This window comes from Pomacea canaliculata, linkage group LG8, assembly GCF_003073045.1.
Source record: "Pomacea canaliculata isolate SZHN2017 linkage group LG8, ASM307304v1, whole genome shotgun sequence".
Classification (NCBI taxonomy): Eukaryota; Metazoa; Mollusca; class Gastropoda; order Architaenioglossa; family Ampullariidae; genus Pomacea; species Pomacea canaliculata.
Window position 1 is genome coordinate 7,411,473 of NC_037597.1, and position 19,842 is coordinate 7,431,314.

At 41.3% G+C, this 19,842-nt stretch overlaps 1 protein-coding gene across 4 annotated transcripts in view; it reads left to right on the forward strand.

Moving 5' to 3' along the window:
• The window catches only part of LOC112569873 (ALK tyrosine kinase receptor-like), a 45,973-nt gene extending 26,178 nt beyond the window's left edge, over window positions 1-19,795 (forward strand). The window contains exons 1-16 of one of the 4 annotated variants that reach the window (XM_025247911.1): window positions 9,968-10,081; window positions 11,203-11,283; window positions 11,673-11,849; window positions 12,390-12,485; window positions 12,998-13,174; window positions 13,625-13,729; window positions 14,077-14,293; window positions 14,651-14,741; window positions 15,198-15,262; window positions 15,666-15,795; window positions 15,934-16,031; window positions 16,196-16,288; window positions 16,765-16,866; window positions 17,187-17,321; window positions 18,209-18,299; window positions 19,582-19,795. In XM_025247911.1, the coding sequence (XP_025103696.1) occupies window positions 11,232-11,283; window positions 11,673-11,849; window positions 12,390-12,485; window positions 12,998-13,174; window positions 13,625-13,729; window positions 14,077-14,293; window positions 14,651-14,741; window positions 15,198-15,262; window positions 15,666-15,795; window positions 15,934-16,031; window positions 16,196-16,288; window positions 16,765-16,866; window positions 17,187-17,321; window positions 18,209-18,299; window positions 19,582-19,758 (1,806 nt within the window). In that variant the 5' untranslated portion in view covers window positions 9,968-10,081; window positions 11,203-11,231 and the 3' untranslated portion in view covers window positions 19,759-19,795. Of the gene's footprint in view, window positions 1-3,281; window positions 3,453-4,066; window positions 4,177-4,340; window positions 4,508-5,447; window positions 5,546-8,290; window positions 8,445-8,834; window positions 8,986-9,967; window positions 10,082-11,202; window positions 11,284-11,672; window positions 11,850-12,389; window positions 12,486-12,997; window positions 13,175-13,624; window positions 13,730-14,076; window positions 14,294-14,650; window positions 14,742-15,197; window positions 15,263-15,665; window positions 15,796-15,933; window positions 16,032-16,195; window positions 16,289-16,764; window positions 16,867-17,186; window positions 17,322-18,208; window positions 18,300-19,581 lie in introns of those variants that run through there. The other 3 variants (XM_025247913.1, XR_003100544.1, XR_003100543.1) reach the window with 3 other exon arrangements.
• Window positions 19,796-19,842: the final 47 nt, after the last annotated feature.

The following is a 19,842-nucleotide window of genomic DNA, read 5'->3' on the forward strand; positions in this document are numbered from 1 at the left end:
CTGGAGTGACTAGTCCTCAGTCTCATGGCGCTCATCTATTCTCTCATCATCTCCAGCCTGCAAAGTGGGTCTTGGATGCTGTTTGAGCCATGTCCTCTGTTGTTTGGCTTTAAACATTGTCTCGGCCTAGGTAAATCTGATCTCGGTAGGGGAGTATCAGCCTCGGTTTGCCAATCTTTCAGCCATCTCATTGCCATGGGTACTGCAATAACAGGGAATAATCCACTTTAAGACTGTTTTTTCAGAGGATTGTTGCAGGTTGTTCAGTTTCTCGTTCCTGGGTTTGAGACAGCTTCCAGGACTGAATGACTTTGCTGTGAATATTTTCTGTATGTCTGGCCTTTCAGGATCCCATTCTCATTTAGTTTACCTTTTCGTTCCTTCTGTGGGTCGTGACTCCATCCCCTCCATTGTTATCTTTTCAGGCGATTTGTTTATGTCCAACCCCATCTGAATAGTTTACATTCTCCTGGTTGATGACGGATTCATGGTGGTCTTCACTGATTTGTGGTCACTTCTGCCAACTGGTCAAGCACAGTTCTTTTTGCTCTAACTATCAAACTGTTTGTCAAATTGTAAATCAGGACTGGTGGGACTTAACATCTGTGTGAGAAGAACATCGGGGTGTAAGTCTAGTCTGCTGAGCAGTTGTAACGGATTTTCAGCTTCAGTCCTCTGCTTCCTCTTCTCATAGATCAGCCTCGCTTTGGGAATGAGAACTAGTCTCCAATGAAAATGCAATTCTTCTTTTGACACTTCCATTGTCTACAGCGACAATTTCTGGTTGTCCTTGTAATACACATTGTAAATTACGATCTGTTGATTGTGTCCAGAGATTTCCACCTGTCCGTTGGTGTTAACTATTCTGTGTTTTGCTGGGATGTCATTGTAACCAGGATGATCTCACCTGAAACACACGGCCGAGGTCTTTCTGTACAGGATAGATATTTTAAAACTTGTCATAAAAGCAGTATGGAATGTATTCAGGGATGTATTCATAGTGGGCTGATGTGATGGGAGGCTTCTGTATAAACACCGAGACCTCAGTCATCAGGTTTCTCCTCCCTTACAATATATCAGTGTCCCTGCAGTGCCTGTCCCTGTGATAAGAATATTGGGTTATCCAACCATTCCTATCAGAACTATAAATCTCCTGACCTAAACAATCCCAATCTAATACCAACTGCAAGGTTTAAAGGTCTCACAGAGTGTAATTTGATTTGATTTTTTTTAAGAAACCAAATCCAAAAAGCAGAACAAACAAAATTGAACCTCTGACAACCATTTTTCCCCAGAGCCCACCTGCCAATAAAAAAAGCAATCGTGATTCTCCTTGAGAATTCAGTCCGCATGCCACTTTGATTGGGATGACAACAGTTTACCGATGGGCGCCGAACGAGTCGGTGATTACACGTGCGCCTATCAAAGTGGTTAGCCCTCGTTAGGTGATGGGTCGTCCGTAGTCGTAGTGGCAATTACCTCGTAATGGCAGCAACTTGTCACGTGCAGGCAACATCCACCGGGCATCGATCCGCCGCCCTTCGCTTTGACAGTCGCTAGCATCCCTGGACGATCAGTCCTTATCAGGGCCGCGAGAAACACCATCCCGAGGTAGCTTCTGCTCGTCCTCAAATTACAGAGAGCGTGTAGAGATGTTGATGGTGAGCTTGGTGGCACTAATGCTGCATTCACACCGAGCAGTCAGGTCGAATAATGGCTGTGGTCTGTGTGATTATCAGATACAATATTTTTTTTTCTCGTTTCAAAATGTGTTTTTTTTTTCCTCCCTGATAATTTATGTCTGCGTGGAAGATTTAGTCCAGTATTGACTGAAAGGGAAACATGAAGCCGAGTGGTTAGACTAGCGAGGGCGCTGGTTCGATACCTGCGTGGCGCAGAGAACTTTCCCAGTCGACCTAGGTGTGAAATGGGTGCCAGACTTCCTACAGAAAAGTTTGATTGTCTGTCTCAGGCTGGTGTTGAGATGAATGGTGTTATCACCTGACTTCACAAGCTCACTAACCTTTCTTAACTGTTACTTTTTATTTTCGTATTGACGAAACACTTTTCGTGGCAGCATAGTGTTGGATTAGTTCTTTACCATCTGATTTACTTGAATTTTTGTTGTTGTTGTTAAGCTTTTTGTCTTAGGGTTGTGCTTTCAGTCTATTTTTGTTGAGTATTTTTGTTTCTTTCTACAAAAGCCTTTATTTTTGTCTCTTTCTTTCTTTCTTCCTTTCTTTCTCAAATAGAACGTGCACATGGTTGAAATGAAAGCTGTTCACGATAATACGTTCAGGCATGCTCAGAAGTGAGAACAAGAAGTCCTGAGCTGGGGACAGCATGAGAAGAGACAGGCAAGCATGATGTCCGCTGACTCGTTAAACAAACCAGAAGAAGTCTTTCTCCCTCGAGTGAATATTGACGACCGCTACAAAACTCAACGGCCAAATTTTAAAAATATCTACTGGTTATCTCCTTTGGCTCTTGAGGATTTTTGTTGTAGTTTCTTGGCCCTCGCACGCTGGCAGTGTTGAAATGCGAAACGCTCATTAACGTCCTTTGCCTTTCTTGTCCACGCTGCCGTCTCCTCGTCATTAGTTTCCTCGCTGGAAACCTCACCCAGCCCCAGCCCTCCGACACCCAATTTGTTTGGTGACGGGAGCTAACCCAACTCCTGTAATAATTACCTCCCTTCACACAGTCGTGAAGCTGTGCAAGGTTGGAAGGAGGGGACTAATCATCACCTAGCCTCCATCTGGCTCACGTTCAAGTGTGTTCACAGTTGGTGCCAAAGACTTTCTCTGTCAGTTTTGGCGAGGGTCAGTCTGACTTGCAGAGCTTAAAATGGCAGAGGACAGACATTTGGTGGCTTATGGCGAAGAGAACGAGGTATTAGGTCCTGAGTCGAGGTGGGGTGGATTATTTCACATCAGGGTGGTGTCTGTTCGTAGCATTGGTCATACCGTTACTGGATTTGTTGCTGAGTAACTGCTCCACGTGCTGTGCATCGCTTATAAATAAAGTTCTAAAATAACAACTCTAGGTTATGAAAACAATAATTTATGAGTTTGTTATGCAATGATATTTTGTGATATGGCTCCTGGTCTAGTTCAGAATAGGGTGAAGTAGAAGAAGGTGGCGGAGTCTACAGCTCGCATCTGATTCTCATTCTCTTGTGGATAAGTGCGGACGGACTTGTGTGACATGACACTGACCGAGTTTCAACATTCGAAGGAATCACTTATTTCTGACTGGTGTGACACTGGCCATGTTTCCAGAATTAGTTCCTGAAGGAGGACGAGTAGATTTCTCCAACTGCGACTTCCAGGCAGGCAAGTGTTTCTGGTATACAACAACCTCCACCCCGCTTGTGAAAGAGGACTCCGGGTGGAACGTGCTTCACAGAAACAGCTCCAATAAACCATATCTACCTGACCCTTTTACTGCAGGTGAGGGCACGGTCTGTCTGCTTGCTCCTAGCCTGAGATTTATCAATCACTCCAGTTGTCTCGTCCTTACTTTCATCTTCCCTCTTTCCCTATCTTTCACAGCTCCATCTGTCACTTTTTTTCTTTATTTCTATTTTTCTGTTTCTCTCCTTTTCATTTTTTTATTTATTTTTTTCTTTATTCTATTTTTTTTCTTTATCTTTATATCCAACCAATCCGTAGACGCGTCGATATTCAGGCGAACCAAAGATTAGTTTTCATATGTAACCGTTAAAAAAATTGAATTTTTTTTTTTAAAATCTCGTTAAACTTTAACGCATCTGTTTAGAGGGTTAAATCTGAAACAATAAAAAGACAAATAAACTCAATGTCAATGAGACATCTTGATTCATTGACTGAAATGAAGACAACTGGTGTGAGGGCAGACTTCCTAGGCCAGGTGCATGACGCCGACATTTAACGAGTGTTTTAGCCAACATACTGAAGACTCTACCTACTGCCTAGCGTTCCGTCGTGCTCGTGGCCCCAGCTCTTGCTCGCGTGTTCGGTTGTACGAAAAATGTGAGGGTCCCGTGACTACCTGACATGCGCTAACCAGTCTTTATTTTTGGCAGGTGATTTCGCATACATCGAGCTACTCAGGAGCGCACGTGCACTGTACAAGTCGGATTTTCTACGAAGTGTAGGCTTCCCGTCTTACCATGCTCCAGCTGGAGAATGTAAGGTATGAGAACACGGATTTTATTTTTTTTTTCACGTGAATGTCATGAAAATTCAGTCCCAACGTACTCGGTTCGAGGATGTCGCCCGTTAAGGTCCATTCAGTGCTTGCGAAATTATCACAATCGACTTTTGCACGGAAATATGAACTGTGTGCTGTGTCGTTAGGTCAGATTCTTCTACTGCATCTTGGGATCCAGCCGTCTGTACCTGGAGCAGGTGAAACTGGCCGACAAAAAGCCGCAGCTTCTGTGGACTTCCCCTGACGTCATTTCCGATTCTCCTTGCTCCTGGCAGAGGGCTTCTGTCAGCCTCCTCACGGGAAGCTCGAGCAGGTATGTTGACGATAATCACCATGACAACAGCAGATCTTTCCATGATATCTTCGATACCTTATTGCCAACAACATTTTCTAGAATCATACCTGTGACCAGCCTGTTGAATAACAACAACCACAATTGTCAGTGCAGCAGCGATGACAGTAATAATCATAATGTTTGTTTATATGCTTCGCCAAGAAATAGCGAGAATGGTAGAGTGCTGGGAAAAACAAACAACAACAAAACCCAAACAGGTTTTGCTTGCATAATGTTGTGATATCCTTAAAGGTTAGCGGAACAACATGGGGAGATGGGGACTACCTTTAACCCTGTCCCACCTTCGTAAAGTGGAGAAAAATGAAGGCATGAAAGAATCAGTAACCTTGTCGAGGGTGAACGAGAACAAAACTTCGAAATTAAGTTTTTGATTATTCAAAACTTAAACTAACAGGAGTAAATAATACTATCAAAAACAAATCCCCATAACTCTGTCGGAGGGAAAGAGTGAGTAAATGATGGATGTCTTGTGATGAGTGGTTTAGTCTCATCAATGTGTATTTTATACATGCATGTGTTTTATGGGCAGCCTGTAGGCACCAGCAAGCGATTGCATGATCATTTGTGGAATTAACCCACTTTGTGAAATGTATGGGCATTTTTGGGTAGGAATTACAGACAAGAAATATTATGCACACGCGTGCACGCACACACAGACATATTTATGAATACAAAAACAAGCATGCACGAGCGTGAAAACGCATTGGCACGCGCGACTTGCCTCATCTCATCTCTTATGTCACAAACACAACTCATTATTTTCTCTTTGTGGATTTATTTCTCTCTAACCCTTCTAGCATCTTGTCTAGAATTCTGTGCGTGTGTTTGCCATGTGTGAATGTCCGTGTATGCGTGTGTGTTGTGTATTTTCACTTTCACTGACTGCCTCTGTTTCCAGCTACGTGCTTCAGTTCTACGTTCAACGGGAGCACGGCAACGACCATACAAGTGTGTCTCTGACCAACATCACCCTAACATCATCTTGTTTGACCAAAGGTCTGATTCGCAAACTTTTTTCAATCGCTTGTTAAATTCCTTTTTATTGTCTCTGGACTGTGATTTGCTCCCCTCTGGCCAAAAATAAAAAAATAAAAAAAACATCTATCATTCAGTCATTATTTTTCAGGATTTTATTATTATTATTGATGGATTTAATATTGTAATCTTTCATGAAAACATACATATATAAAAGAAGAGAGTTGCCTGTCCTTGTGCCCACACACATCTCAAGTTAATTGACATGTTCTGTCAGAAGAGATGAGGACAACAGCCAAAACAGTGTCCAAAAGGTCTTCCTGCAGCCTGTGCCAACATTTCATTATTCTGTAATTGGATCTTTTCATGGACTAATCAGCATAATGATATAGTTAATTTCAAACAGATTTTATTGTCGTTTTCAAACGTCATGTGTAGTGGTGGACACTGGTTGTTGTTTCAATCCACTACATTTTGTACACGAATTTGATCAGAGGTTTCGGTCATAGCCAACGATTTTGCATTTAACATTTCTTGGAATTTTAACGATACTAAGTAATGTTTATTTATTTATATTTGTTTGCTGATTTCAGTTATTTACGAACTGGTTCTTTACTGGGTTTTTATTTAATGTCGGTTTAGCAGGAATAGAAAGTTTAGAAGCATGATGTTAGAATTATTATTTTCCGGCTGGGCAAAGACCAACAGAAGACGCGACCATCTGAATCCTTTGGTCGTGTCCACCATCGTTCATTCTTGAATACACCTCGTTAAAATTTCGGCTCAGTTAATCTGGGGTGAGAAAATCTTTGATTTACACTCCATCTGTCGACTATATCCATTTGCCATTCTGATTACACTCCGTCTATGGATTATAGGCTGCGTGTGTTCGAAGAACTGACTCATAAATGTAAGACTTGAACCTTGAAGGGAGAAATGGATGTCCCACCGTTCATCGGGTTACAGTGTGTATCCCCACACTCGGAAATTAACCTACGACCGTTTGGTGAATAAACACGAGCCCTCCCTTGACAGGCCTGTCACAGACCGTTGATCTTCCCCACCCCAGCACACAGAAGGGCGGGTGGGCGGACAAGTAGTCAGGGCGGACGAGACACAGAGTCGAGGGATGAACATGCACAAACACGTGGACGTGCAGAAGTGTCTGTGTCTGTTTGTCTGTGTGTGCAGCTCCCATCTTCTGGCAGCATTGTCCACAAAAAATGGAGGAAAGAAAAGCTTCCGCGGGGAATCGGTCCTTGAGACTGCTTGACTGCTCTCTTGAAGACCGTGGGGCCAGGCTGGCGATTATTATTAAATAATAATAACATCTATAAGCGTGAGCTCAATGAGTTATGCTTAGAATCTTCCGGGAATTAATTTTTTGTCGGACTTTTTTCGACTTGACGGTGGAGGTGCGAAGGAAGTCGATCAAAGAATTATCGTGACCTGATTTAGAAGATGGGTGGAGGAAGAGGGGAAAGGCGGGGGATTGGGGATGAGGGGCGGGAATGTAGTCAAATGATTTCTGGCATCCGCGTAGAGAAAAGTAGAGATAAACTGCATTAAAATATTGAAGCACGTGACTGGCGATGATTAGTCTGTCGCAGGACAACTTGCGCAAATGAAGAAACCGTTATGGCAGCAGGTAGATGGTTAAGAGAAAACTGAAAGCCGTAGACGAAAAACAAAAGAACATGGACATGTTAACAGTTCAGCTCATGACAACACCATCATGAAGTGCAGGTCAATACAACGGCACTGAAATCTCCATGATTCCAAAAATAAAATAATAAATAAAATAATCCTCCAAAAATAAAAACAAAACGAACAAAAATACGGCAAGCTGCCTCCTCAAGCCAGTCTCACAGCTTCCTCAGACTGCCCCCAGGGTGCTGCCTCCTTATGTCTCCATCTGCTTTGGGGTTGGTCATAGGCAGACGACCGTCTGGCTCCAGCTCAAGGAGACATGCTGATCACAGCCACATCCGGCTGTGGAGTAACATTTTCAGTAGCAGATGTGTGGAGCATCTGTCGAACCACGGAAGTGTATAGGTGGACTGCTGTCTGTCTGCCGAGACCAGCGCTTAGCCTTTTGGGAAGTTCTCCTCTGCTGGTCTCGGCGAGCCTAGACAATGTGGCTAAACCGGAAGCTTAGTACACACCAGCCTCGATCGAGTAGTTAAAAACCAGAGGAAAAAAATTGTCTGCAAGCAGTTCAGTAATACAAGTTCGTAGTCAGAGTTACGTATAGATTTTGCTTTCAAATGGAATTTACATAAGCCAGATGAGCTGGAAGAAATTTGTCTTTAGAACGAGAATGTGTTTGAAGTACGGAAAATCAGCTACAGGTCATAAGCAAATGAAAGCGAAGTGGCTTCTCTATTTCTCTCTCACAAGTCAGCGTTGGCACTTGCTAGATCACGTGATTTAAGTCTTCAGACCGTTGGAGATGTCAGTGGTAAAGAGTGTACCAGAGATGTACTGCCAGCAACGAACATGGCGTGGGAGAAGACGGATTGGCAAACTTCTCGTCCGCATCTCCTGCCCGTCTCGACGGAATCTCGACTTTTCACCCAGTTCTAGAAACGTCCAAGACGACATTAAGTGTATTAGGTGGAAGGATGAAGCGGTCTGTCGGTGCAGTTCTAAAAAATTCTTAGACGACATTAAGTGTATTTGGTTTAAAAATGAAGAAGTCTTCAATGCAGTTTTACGCACGGCGCATGCGTGGAGTCTGTGACCTTTTTCCTGTCTACATTTCAGATGTTTTTGAGTCTTGCGGTGCTGCTGGGCCCACGGGACCCACACAGGAGATGTGCCGGACTGCCTACGGGCCCAACCGCACAGTCCACGTGATACAAGACGGCTCGTGGCAAGGGGCGCAGCTCTGGACGGTCCCCCTCACCTCCACTTACAGGTTGTTTGCTTCGAAAAGAGAAAACTGTATGAAGAAAGATGAAAGGGATGAAGTCTGTGAAATGTGTGAGTTAGGATGAGGTAGAATGAATAATGAGCCTTGTGTGTGAGAGAGAGAGAGAGATTTACAAATGTAGATATTTGACGGGTTGCACGAGTGTTATTTTCCATTTGTTAAATACCCGGAGTGCCTTTTCGTACATTGAAATTTATGAGCACTTTAATGTATGGACACATGTACTGACAGGCACACTTCTCCAACCTAGGGATGGAGAAAGAGTTTGACCAGTCATTGCTACTAGCTGTGTATTGACTTGATGGCTATACCTACTGATGAAGACTATCCCAGATTTACCTACAGGCTGATGTGTGGCTCCTGTTCCTTTGTCAGGGTCAAGGCTGTCGGGGCGCGGGGTGGCGCGGGTGGGAGCCCCATCAACACTCTACTGAGGAGCCCCGTTTACATCGAAGGTCAGGTGGACTTCAACGAGGGAGACCAGATCATGGTCGTCGTGGGACAGGCTGGACACGATAGCTGTTATGTAAGTTTTATCGGACAGATTAGCTTTCATTACAATGATCATGATGGTAACTTTGACAACATTAACAAACACATTTTTAAGGAAGCCATTTTTTCAATATCGTTTGAGCCTGCCTTCGAAGAAAAGATAAAAATCGTTTCTATGTAATCGCCAATAGCAGATCCTCTGGGGTAGTATTCAAGAAGGAATGATAAGTCGATTAGCTGTGGGCAAATGTTTCTGTGGTTACCAGGCATTGTCAAGACCCCTGGGATGTTGATTTATGTTACTTTACCTCAGGACATCTTTGCTGCTGATACAACTGAAATTCCAAGTGTAAAGCAATATCCGCGGACTGAAGACGCCTTTTATAACTACAGAAAAAAGGACCCTGGTCAATTATTTGCGTAGGAAGACGACTTTACCCTCTCTTCATGAACACGGCTCTGATTACTAAGCTGATTTTCTCACAGACATGAAGTCTGTCCAAGGGATGCAATATAGCTATGGGCATGTATGGATTCTATTGTGCTTCGCGTCTGTATGTCTGTAACACTTTGTCATAATACTGCGCCGTGCTGGTCTATATATAGCCTGAAACGACCTGTGGTGCCCGATACCACGAACTTTGGCTAGACTGATGACTGTTTTTCAGCAAATATTTTACTGGAAAACGTGATGAAAAATAATCTGGATGTTTAATCGAGAGTGGGAAAAAAAATCATTTATTTTGCATGCGCCAGCAAGAAACGACCTGCCTGCATCACACTGACTTGAGTCATGCAAATCTCTGGTGACATACACTACACACTAGTCACTACTACAAACTACTCGCTACATACTACCTATTATGATGAACTGCATAGGAGATGCAAGTCAGTTGCTCCCTGTCAGAAGCTCCCCTAAGCACGAATCAGAGATCAGTTCATACATTAATATTTATGGAATAGCTGTCCATTTATAAGATTGGGAGTTTGTTCAAAATCCTTCTCTTGTTGTGCAGGCGACAAAGGCCAGACAGCAGCTAGAGGTGTGCCGGGTGCATGCCGACAACAATTCCAGTGAAACTTTCCCCAAAAGTGGTGGAGGAGGGGGTGGTGCCACATTTGTTTACCTGGTACACATTTATTTTTGACTTGTTTTGATGTTATTGTATACGCTACGAATGTTTTATTTCAAGCTGTTTTTGCGTCCCTGCTGAGACCTAACGGCAGGTCGTCCTGTGGTTTCTGGCTCTGGTACCCTGATGATTACTGGTGAATGTATAAAGCTGGCGTCTGTTTCCGCTAACGGGGAAAACCCGGACGAGTACACATGTCCTGCGCACTTCTACTGGCCACGTGACTCAAGTTCTGCCAGACAAGTGCCTTGCTTCTCATGTACACCATATCAGTTTGAAGGAGTTTAAAGGCGCATTTTTTATATGATACGTCGGCAGGGTTAGATACGCACATTACTACATACTAACCTTACCCCTGTCTTAATTGCTTGACTTTTTAAAAACTGAATTAATAGGGTTTGGCTTTACTATTAATATCTGTTTGAAACTCTTAAATGTGCTCTCGTCTGCTGTTATTTAATTAGCACAGCTCACGGACTTGTATTACTGGCCTGCTGGCAGACGACTTTTTTTCCAGTTCACTAAAACGAGGCTGGTGTGTACAAAGCTTCCAGTTTAGTCAGTCGTTGTGAAGGCTCGCCGAGACTAACAGTAGAGAACTCCACAAGAGTCTAAAGCGTTGGTCTCGGCAGACAAACAGCAGTCCACCTGTACACGTCCGTGCACAGCTCTACTGTAGTGTACTCACTGGATGCACTATTATATGTGAATGCTGTGATACTAGGCTTACATTTTTTTTATTTATAAATATTTGTACCTGCGTTCACGTTTGGGATTGCATCCATTTGTGCTATTTCGGAACAATAGATGTCGCCACTTCTCTGGTGGTGGTGCGTGAACGCGTTTTATGACTACGTGAAGAAATCACTTGGACACGTTGCTATGCATGGATTTCGCACATTTGATTGCGCAACGGGGGGGGGGGGTCATTAATGTTTGATCTCCATGTTAGAAGCTCAGCCTGAAATCAGCTCACTACTCTGTTTTGGTTGCCTTGTTTATGACCACGTGAAACACGATTCAATGTCTCGGAATAAACATCCTTAAGCGCGAAAGTCGAGGTGTTTTGATGTTCTCCTATCCGGATGGATATCAATTATCAAAGTTCTGTGTTTCAGATGAAGGGAGATGAACTGAATTACTTCTGATGGCGGGTGGTGGAGCTGGCAACCCTTTCTCTCTTTTCGTCCCATCAGAACGTATGTATTTTTGATCCTGTTCTCAAACCGCTCAACATTCTCTTATAACTGGAATAAATTTTAAAGCACAAAGCATTTATATATGTTTATTATAATTTTATATCATATATTGAGAGCTTCGACCTGTGGTAGGAGGGCTGGCTGGGGTTAGGTGTGTCGGTTGGTTAATTGGGCCTTTTGAGGGATTGGGGAAGCGTGCGTGCTCGCTCTTGATTTTCTTTTTTAAAAAGGGACTTCGCTTTGCTTGTTTCTTTGGTCGGTTGGCTGCAGAAAATCGACAAATGTTCAAATTCAAAGAATTGAAGGTATAAGATAAGGTTATAGTGGCAAACCGCCAGTAAGTATTGTAAGACATTGACAGGATCTCAAAACTTCATTCGCTTCGCCAGCAGAAAACCACTCCCATACACCTACCCGAAACTACCCCCAAGAGTGGATAAACGTGACGGGCAGATCGTTCTCGGGTAGAACCTGTCCGTGGACTAACATCACCGTGGCCATGGGTGGATTTGGCGGCGGCATCGGGGCATGCGGCGAATATGGCGGGTACGGCGGTGGACATGCAGGTAATACAATACTGCAGCCAGACTGTCACATCCTTATCCTTCTTCTTTCTGGTGTCTATGGTGGAAGTTGCCAGTAAGAATTTTCTCGTCTAAATTCTAGCTCTACAATGTGAGTGCGAGCGGTCTAGCCTCCTTTTCAGTGGTGTGTCTGGCTTTGAAATGTTTGTGTAACCGGGTAGCGTTTGCAATCATTTCGGGAAGATGTCATGCTGAAATTATTACATGACACGTAAACGAGGACATACTTAATGTTTATAAGTGCATGCTTAAAAGAGAACCATTATGAACAAACGTAACAGCCGGTCCATTTCATCGCCTGATTTGTTAATGCCTAATCAGTTACTGGTTAAGGGAGACAACAAACAACAAATAATGTTATTGATGCCAGCAAGAGTATTCTCCCATGAAAATGGTTTTGCACCTGCAGCCCAGTCAACTTTGGCATTTTCAGTCCTCCATCATCTTCCTTCAGTTATCTGTATTCTAAAATAAGAGGAGCAGTAGAAATTCTTCCCTTTTATTTGTAGCGTTAATTTTCAGGATGGCCTTCTTCAGCACAAAACCAGACTCAGGGGAAGATGGGCAGTTTCTACGTCAGCCCCTCAGTGTTGCTGCTGTCAAGTCGAAGTGACCACCGTAGGTGAAAAAAAAAACCTTCAAAGTCCTCATGATGTAGATAAAAATATCTAAGTTTTGTATACGATTATGAAGAGCTTCCAAAGTAATTCTTCTTCATGGATTATAGTTTTCATTCATCCGTTTTGGGGTGGATTGTATCTGCATGTATTATTTTATCCAATTTAATTTTTAATTTATTTTTTGCATTTGTGATCCATTCTTTTTCTTAGATAGAAGGCTGTTTAGATAATTTTCCTTTCTTTTTTTAAAAATTAGGTCTGAAAATATATATATAAAAGAACAAATTTGTTTTCTCAACTGTTCAATTGTTGCTCAAAAATGTAATTCATATTACCATGTATCTCGAGTTTCTTTGGTTTGTTAAATGACAATTTTCTGTTTGATTATGATGTGTAACGTTGCATTCTACATGGCCTGGTTAAGATATTTGAATTAAGTCTAAAATTATATATAAATGTTAAAATGTGACCATGGCAAAATCATTCTCATTTGGTAACTTTTATCATCAGCGGAACAATCAGAGCATGGATTTCTGGAATTACATTTGGTGGATGAAGGATGCCAATGTGATTACCTGTGCATGTGGCCCCATGCTGCTCTGACAGACCCTGTACAATGTCTGTGTAAATCAGACCTTTCACTGGCCAATGATGGTTCCCCATGTGAAGTCATCAGTCGCCCATTAGGTATCAATTAAGATACATTTATGACAGCAAGGGTTGTAGTAGTGAAGGAAAACCTTCATGGAAGGCGGTTTTAAAAGTGATCTAGAAATTTGTCATTGACTGTTGATGCACTTCAAGAAAAAAAAAATCCTGCTGTAAATTTTCAAGTATCTGTTTGTCTTTATAACATGAATTTCATGCTGCTCCATTTTTGTTTTTAAGTTGATCAGTTAGTCTTGTTCAGTAGATGCTGCTATTGACAATGATGACAATTTTATTCTTCAGTTCTGAAATGTGATGTAAGCACCTCTTTTGTTTGATAATTTCTGTACCAAGTTAGAAACTTTGTCCTGATAACAAAACTAAATTATTTAATCATGGTAACTGACAGCACCTTATAAACATAGAATAAATGCCCAGCTATGGTATTGAAAAGTGCTCTGAACATTTATTTTTAATCCCTATTTTCAGATGTGACCCCTGCACCCAAAGATGCTCCTGTGGGATTTGCAATTGTGATGGCAATGTCACTGATTCCGATTGTAGCCCTTATCGCCTTCGCTTTGTTTGTCGTCTGTACGTATGCTTTATACCTTGACTGTGGTTTTGTCGGCAGACTTAGCAAATCTAGTCATAATTCTCCAGTCTGGCAATAACATACAGGTGATCAAGTTGACCTTATTCTGATGGTGCAGTTGTTTCTTGCAAAATCTGAGATACTTCCACCTGTATTGTCTTGGTTAGACTGTATTTACTCTGTCATGCAGCACACAACAAAAGGTGAAAATTGAAAGATTTGTCCATTGAATTCAAGTTGTATTACAGTTCAAAAGACAACAAAATCGGGTGTGTTTATACTTTGTCAGAAGCTTAAACTCATGCTTGCTGTTTACCACTGTATATGTCTCTTGTCTTTTTCCTAGATACTTTGAGATATGGATCAATGAATGGAAGATTGCTTCATGTGCGCATTTGCATCATGCAATGTTTGCGCATTTACTCCAAGTCTCTGTCATCTGAACCATTGACTACTCTGCCGGCCAGAGTTATCGAAGCCAATCCACTGTATGACTTGACTGCTGGCAAAATTACTGACCAAAAGTTGCCAGAAATCCCTAGAGACAACCTCAGGCTTTCAGAGTATGAATGTTTTCTGTGTTAGCATATTCACAATGGAGACTTTATAGCCAGTTGGCATTTAGACCAGTGACTTCAAAAAAAATCTTCATCTGCTCACCCAGCAGTGATGGGCACCTCTAGAGAGGGTAGGATGCGTCTTGAAACCAAAAGATTCTCACAAAAGCCTTTAATAGCCAGGTATTTTACCTGTATGTCTGGTTAACATTGACAGCTTAATATTCAACTCTGATGTAAAATATTTGATTACCATTGATAATGTTTGGTGTCCACCTTATAATTGTAGTCTGTGTGTGAAAGGTGGAGCTTTAATAGGATTGGACACTTAGGAGAAATCTCATAATTTCTGTATGATAACAGGCAACTGGGCCAGGGGGCATTTGGAGAGGTATACAAAGGATTTCTTTCTGGAATGTCTGGGACTGAACGAGAAGTTGCTGTGGCAGTGAAGGTATGATGTGTGGCAAGTGAATACATTAATTTCTTCTGTACAGTCAGCAGAAGGTTTTCTTGTTAAATGTGTAACTTTATTTTTCCTATCCAAGCTTTGAACACATTTTATAATCTCAAATAAAAATAGTCAAAATTTTATGCTTCTACATTTAGCAATGATACCTTAAGATGAAATGTCCTAAGAGCATAAGTAACATAAAATCACATGTAATGCTTCTGGGGAAAAGTTTAGGTGTCTGATTGCCAAATACAAATTTGAAATGAAAAATCATGCTATTCAGGTAATGATCCAGAAGGAGAATTATCAGCCACTTGAGGCTGATAAAAGTCTAGGAGTAAATTGTGACCCCTTGCTCTTGCACATTGTGTAACAGTAACAAGATAAGCTGACCTGTCATTTTAACATCATATTCTGATTAAAATCCTTTAACCAGAGTGCTTGCATATTTTACAGACTCTTCCACCATTGTGTAATGAGCAGACTGAACTGGACTTCTTTATGGAGGCCTACATTATCAGGTATGATGATGCTTATCCTCCTTGGCTTATACTGGTGGTCTCGTGGCACAATGGTTAGTGCCACTTCATTCAAACAGACCAAACAAATCTGTTGTTAAAATAACTTCAACAGAAATATTTGCATAAATAGATTGTGTCTACAAGGTGGGGAGTGCACTGCATGGCCCTTGCTGATTACTTGTGCACACTGTGCTGCAAGCAAATATTCTGGGACATTTTTGGCAGAATGACCAATATGTTTCATGCAGAGAAGTTTTGTCAGTTTTGACTATTTTTGTTTACACAACAGAAAGATTAAAATAATCAAATTGACGAAAGAATTCATTTTAACAATTGCATTTGACTCCCTTGACATAAACAATTGAAGCTACCTCACTTCACCAAGGTTTCTTAACATTTTCAGAAAATTCAACCACCCCAATATTGTCAGACTCCTGGGTGTGTGTTTTGATGACCATCCCAGGTACATTGTTCTAGAGCTGCTGGCTGGTGGAAATCTCAAGTCATTTTTGCAAGAATCACGCCCATCAGAGGTGAAGTTGAAGAAGCTTTTCTCGTGGATTAGTTTGGGGACTACAAAATAACATTTTTGGGATGTTAACTTATTTTATGTCCATGGGAAAGCAAACTCAAACACAACATCAGTCAACAAGTTTTGTTTTTGATTTCAGAATAAGCCATCCAACCTCATTATTAATGATCTAGTTGATCTGGCCAGAGATATTGCAGCTGGCTGCAGTTATCTGGAGAAAAATCATTTTATTCACAGGTAATGCATTAATGCTTTAAATTCTATTGAAAATTATTTAAAGTGTCATTTCATGGTTCATAACTTTTTATCTTGTTGATACAAATGATAATAGTTGTTAACAGCCTGCATTATCCAATTATAACCTTCATGTATTATGACGATTGGTTATTTTTTCTAAATAGAGATATTGCCGCACGTAACTGCCTATTGACAACTAAGGGACCAGAGAGAGTGGCAAAACTTGCTGACTTTGGTATGTCCAGGGATGTGTACAGGTATGTTTCCAAGCAGTCCATTAAAAAAAAAAGTAATTTAAGGAAAACTGGTCTAGTAAAAATAGCCCTTGGTATATCCTTCAGTTGATACCTGTACTCTTCCAGTGACACCTCGCCTTTAAATTGTAAAACTGAGCGTGTCTTATTTCTACAAGCTGGTTTAACCACAGGCAGAAGGATTCACGAGTTGATATCTCACTCAATTTTACAATTGCTAACTCTGAAAATGCTACATTATAGATGATCCTGAAGTAGATGAGAACTGGTCTTTAGCATAAGATGAGCAAGCTATGTGATCTCTCAGTTCAAAGCTCCATTTCCCACCCCTACTATTCCAGAGAGGTTTCTCTCTCTCTCTGACTTTTTAGTAACTAGGATGTAGAAATTTATGGAGGAAACAAAATATTGTTCTTAAAGCCATGATGTCTCTGGGGATAACTCACATGCATCAGGGTTTGTTTGGTTTTTGTTTTTAGGTCAGACTACTACAGAAAAGAGGGGAGAGCATTTCTACCCATTAAATGGATGCCTCCCGAGGCATTCACTGAAGGCATTTTTACTACAAAAACTGATGTTTGGTAAGAAATTTAAATGAAGAAAAAATGTTATAATGTATGAGACAATAACCTCCCTATAGTTTCCTGATCATATTTAGTAATTTATGTTAAATCAGATTCCATTTTGTTTCTGGGAGTTTCAGTCACTGACAATCTTGCAGTTGTGTCAAGTGTGCTAACCACACAGCTATAGAGCTTCCAGCTGCGTCAACATTTAATCAAAAAGCAGCTGAAAACATAAATGCCAGAGGAGACACAAACATAAATTTTTATGATAGGCTATTTCAACTGTTAAAATTTTCCTCTTACAGCTTTTACACATACACTATATTCACTTGCAGGTCTTATGGAGTGGTTCTCTGGGAAATATTTTCAATGGGTTGCATGCCTTACCCGGGTCTGAACAACACAGAAGTAATGAACTTCCTGCACATTGGTGGTCGTCTGGTTGCACCACATAGCTGCCCACAACCACTGTTGAGTAGTATTTTTTCATCGAGGTGGGAGGGAAGGATAAGTGTTAATATTGCATTCACATTGCTAGCACATGGAGTGGTTTACAGCTCTTAAGCATGTATATGAGCAGCATGGTTACACCATGTGACAATATTTTTTCCATGAGGTTCTGCCAATAGCCCATTCTATGCATGAGCAAACAACCCAAAGTAGTAGCTGATTACATTCAATCATTCTGCCAAGAGAAAACCTACATCCCAATGCTGTCTATGCACATTTATTATGTTCAAATGCATACTCTCATCATAAAAAAAAAAAAAAGTTAAAACCAAATTGTGTATATCACAGTAAAAATATCAGTTGGGAACCAAACCTGCAATGCTCATGTTGAAAACCATTTGCTTTACCCACTGCCTATAGCAACTTCATCCTTATCAGTTGCTAATCTATTTGAAGCTGTGCATCATGATTACTGACGGACTAAAAAGTTGGTCTGTGGCAGAACTTCATTGGGGAAAAAATACGTCAAAGTAAAAGGGAAGCAACAAATGTACCTTAAGGGATTAATGTGTCATGAATTTTCTCCCTTTATCAGCTAAAATTATGCATCTGGTCAATTTTTTTACCTTTGATAAGAAAAAATTAGCATGTAGCGTGACTTAAGTTGCTAATGCGAATATTGAACTGCACTATAAACAGATAAAATACTGAATAAGGCAAGTGATGTTTGAATTCAATTCTCTGCTTTTAATACAAAATCATTTATATTACAGAAATATTTTTATAATATTCTCAATTTCACAGGAAATGTTAGTTTTTGAATTCTAAGAAAATTTTAGCCTCAAATGCTTGCATCCTGAAGTAGTCGGGTTGAGTGTACCATTAGAAGAGTGCTGGGTCATTACAGGTATGAACTGATGCTGTCCTGTTGGATGCACAGAGCTGAAGAACGGCCAGACTTTGACTACATTCTTCAAACACTAAACACTATTTCTCAGGTAAATTTCAAGTCGGGCTCTTCATCATACTAAGTATACTGCATCTTTTGATGATTTTTGCTGTCCTATAACTTTCTTCTACGTTGGTTTCACTCCTACTTGCCTGATCCTACCCAGTCTGTTAGTGTGCATGCCTCCGCATCAGAACCTGCTGCTGTGCTTCATGGAATACCTCAGGGTTCAGTCCTCTTTTGTTTACTATATCCAGCCACTTGGCCCTGTGATCTGCCTCTTTGGATTGCAGAAACACATGTATGCCGATGATAGCTCCTGGCCCAGGTTGCCAATTCCACAGCCTGTTCACCAGTACTCAGAAAACACTGGATATTGGCGGACAAAGCTCGATGGGGAGAAAACTGAAGTCATCCAGATATCTTCTGCACACACACTTAAACATCTGTCTCCGTCACTCACTTTCTCCCAGTCTGTCAGAAATTTCCGAGTTCTTTTCAACACATTGTATTCGAGAATCATGTAAACTCAGTTTGCAAATCCACCTTTCTCAAACTGCGCAGGATTAGCTGCATCGGACATCTCTATTGTCTCCACCAAGCAGCTTGTCGGCATTTGTGTTGTCCAGACTGGACTACTCTCTGTTCATAGATCTGCTTGACAAGCTCAGAACAATGCTGCTTGCATTGCATTCCATAAGCAGAATCAAAAGGCTCGTTTGCGATCTCCACTAGCTGCCAGTTAGGGCTTGCATCGAATTTAATTCAAGCTTGCCGTGCTATTGTGTTGTTCATGGCCTGAGCTTTTGTTGCCATCACAGCCCTGCAGGTCAGTTTGTTTGGCCCATGCCAAATTTCTCCCTATTCTACGTTTTAGACTTGAGATGTCTTGCTTTTTCTCCTTCTCCAGCCCCCAGTATTTGGAATGGCCTGCTTCCCGTCTACACATGCCTTCCAAACTGGACTAAAAGTCCATCTTGTTGTCATTTCTCTTCCACACTCCCATCTCTGCATTTCTTCATGTTCTTGTATTGCTAAGCAGTGTATGTTGTGCTTGTTTGTACTCAATTACAATCACAAGGCCTCTTTCCCCACGTCCCTTGTGAAATATATATGATGAGATCCTACTGAATTTTAATGGGTGCAACCTGTGACTTGTTTGGCTCATATAAGGTAGCCATCATTTTTAAAGTGAAACGTGGGAAGTTTTTCACTTGATGTCTCCTTGGGCAGTGGCTTTTTATTTTCTTATAAATTTGAAAAAATAGGGGAGGAATAGAAAAATGGGGTGGTGGGAAATCTATAAAAACCTTTTTTTTTCTTCTTTTCAGGATACAGCCACAATGTTACAACATCCACCTCTTGTGCAAATACCTCCTCTTTGCGGTGGGAAAGGCATAAAACTTCTCAACCACCCTGTTCCAGCACTCAGAGAAGACTCCCCTGTTCATCGTGCATTATCCGACTCATCTCTAGAGCCCCTACTCAAGTCTGAATCCATTCTGTAAACTGACTGAAGTGATAAGATTTAAGCTGGGACTTCTGATATAGAGCTGGACTCGAAGCATGCGTTGGATAACAGACAAGTCATG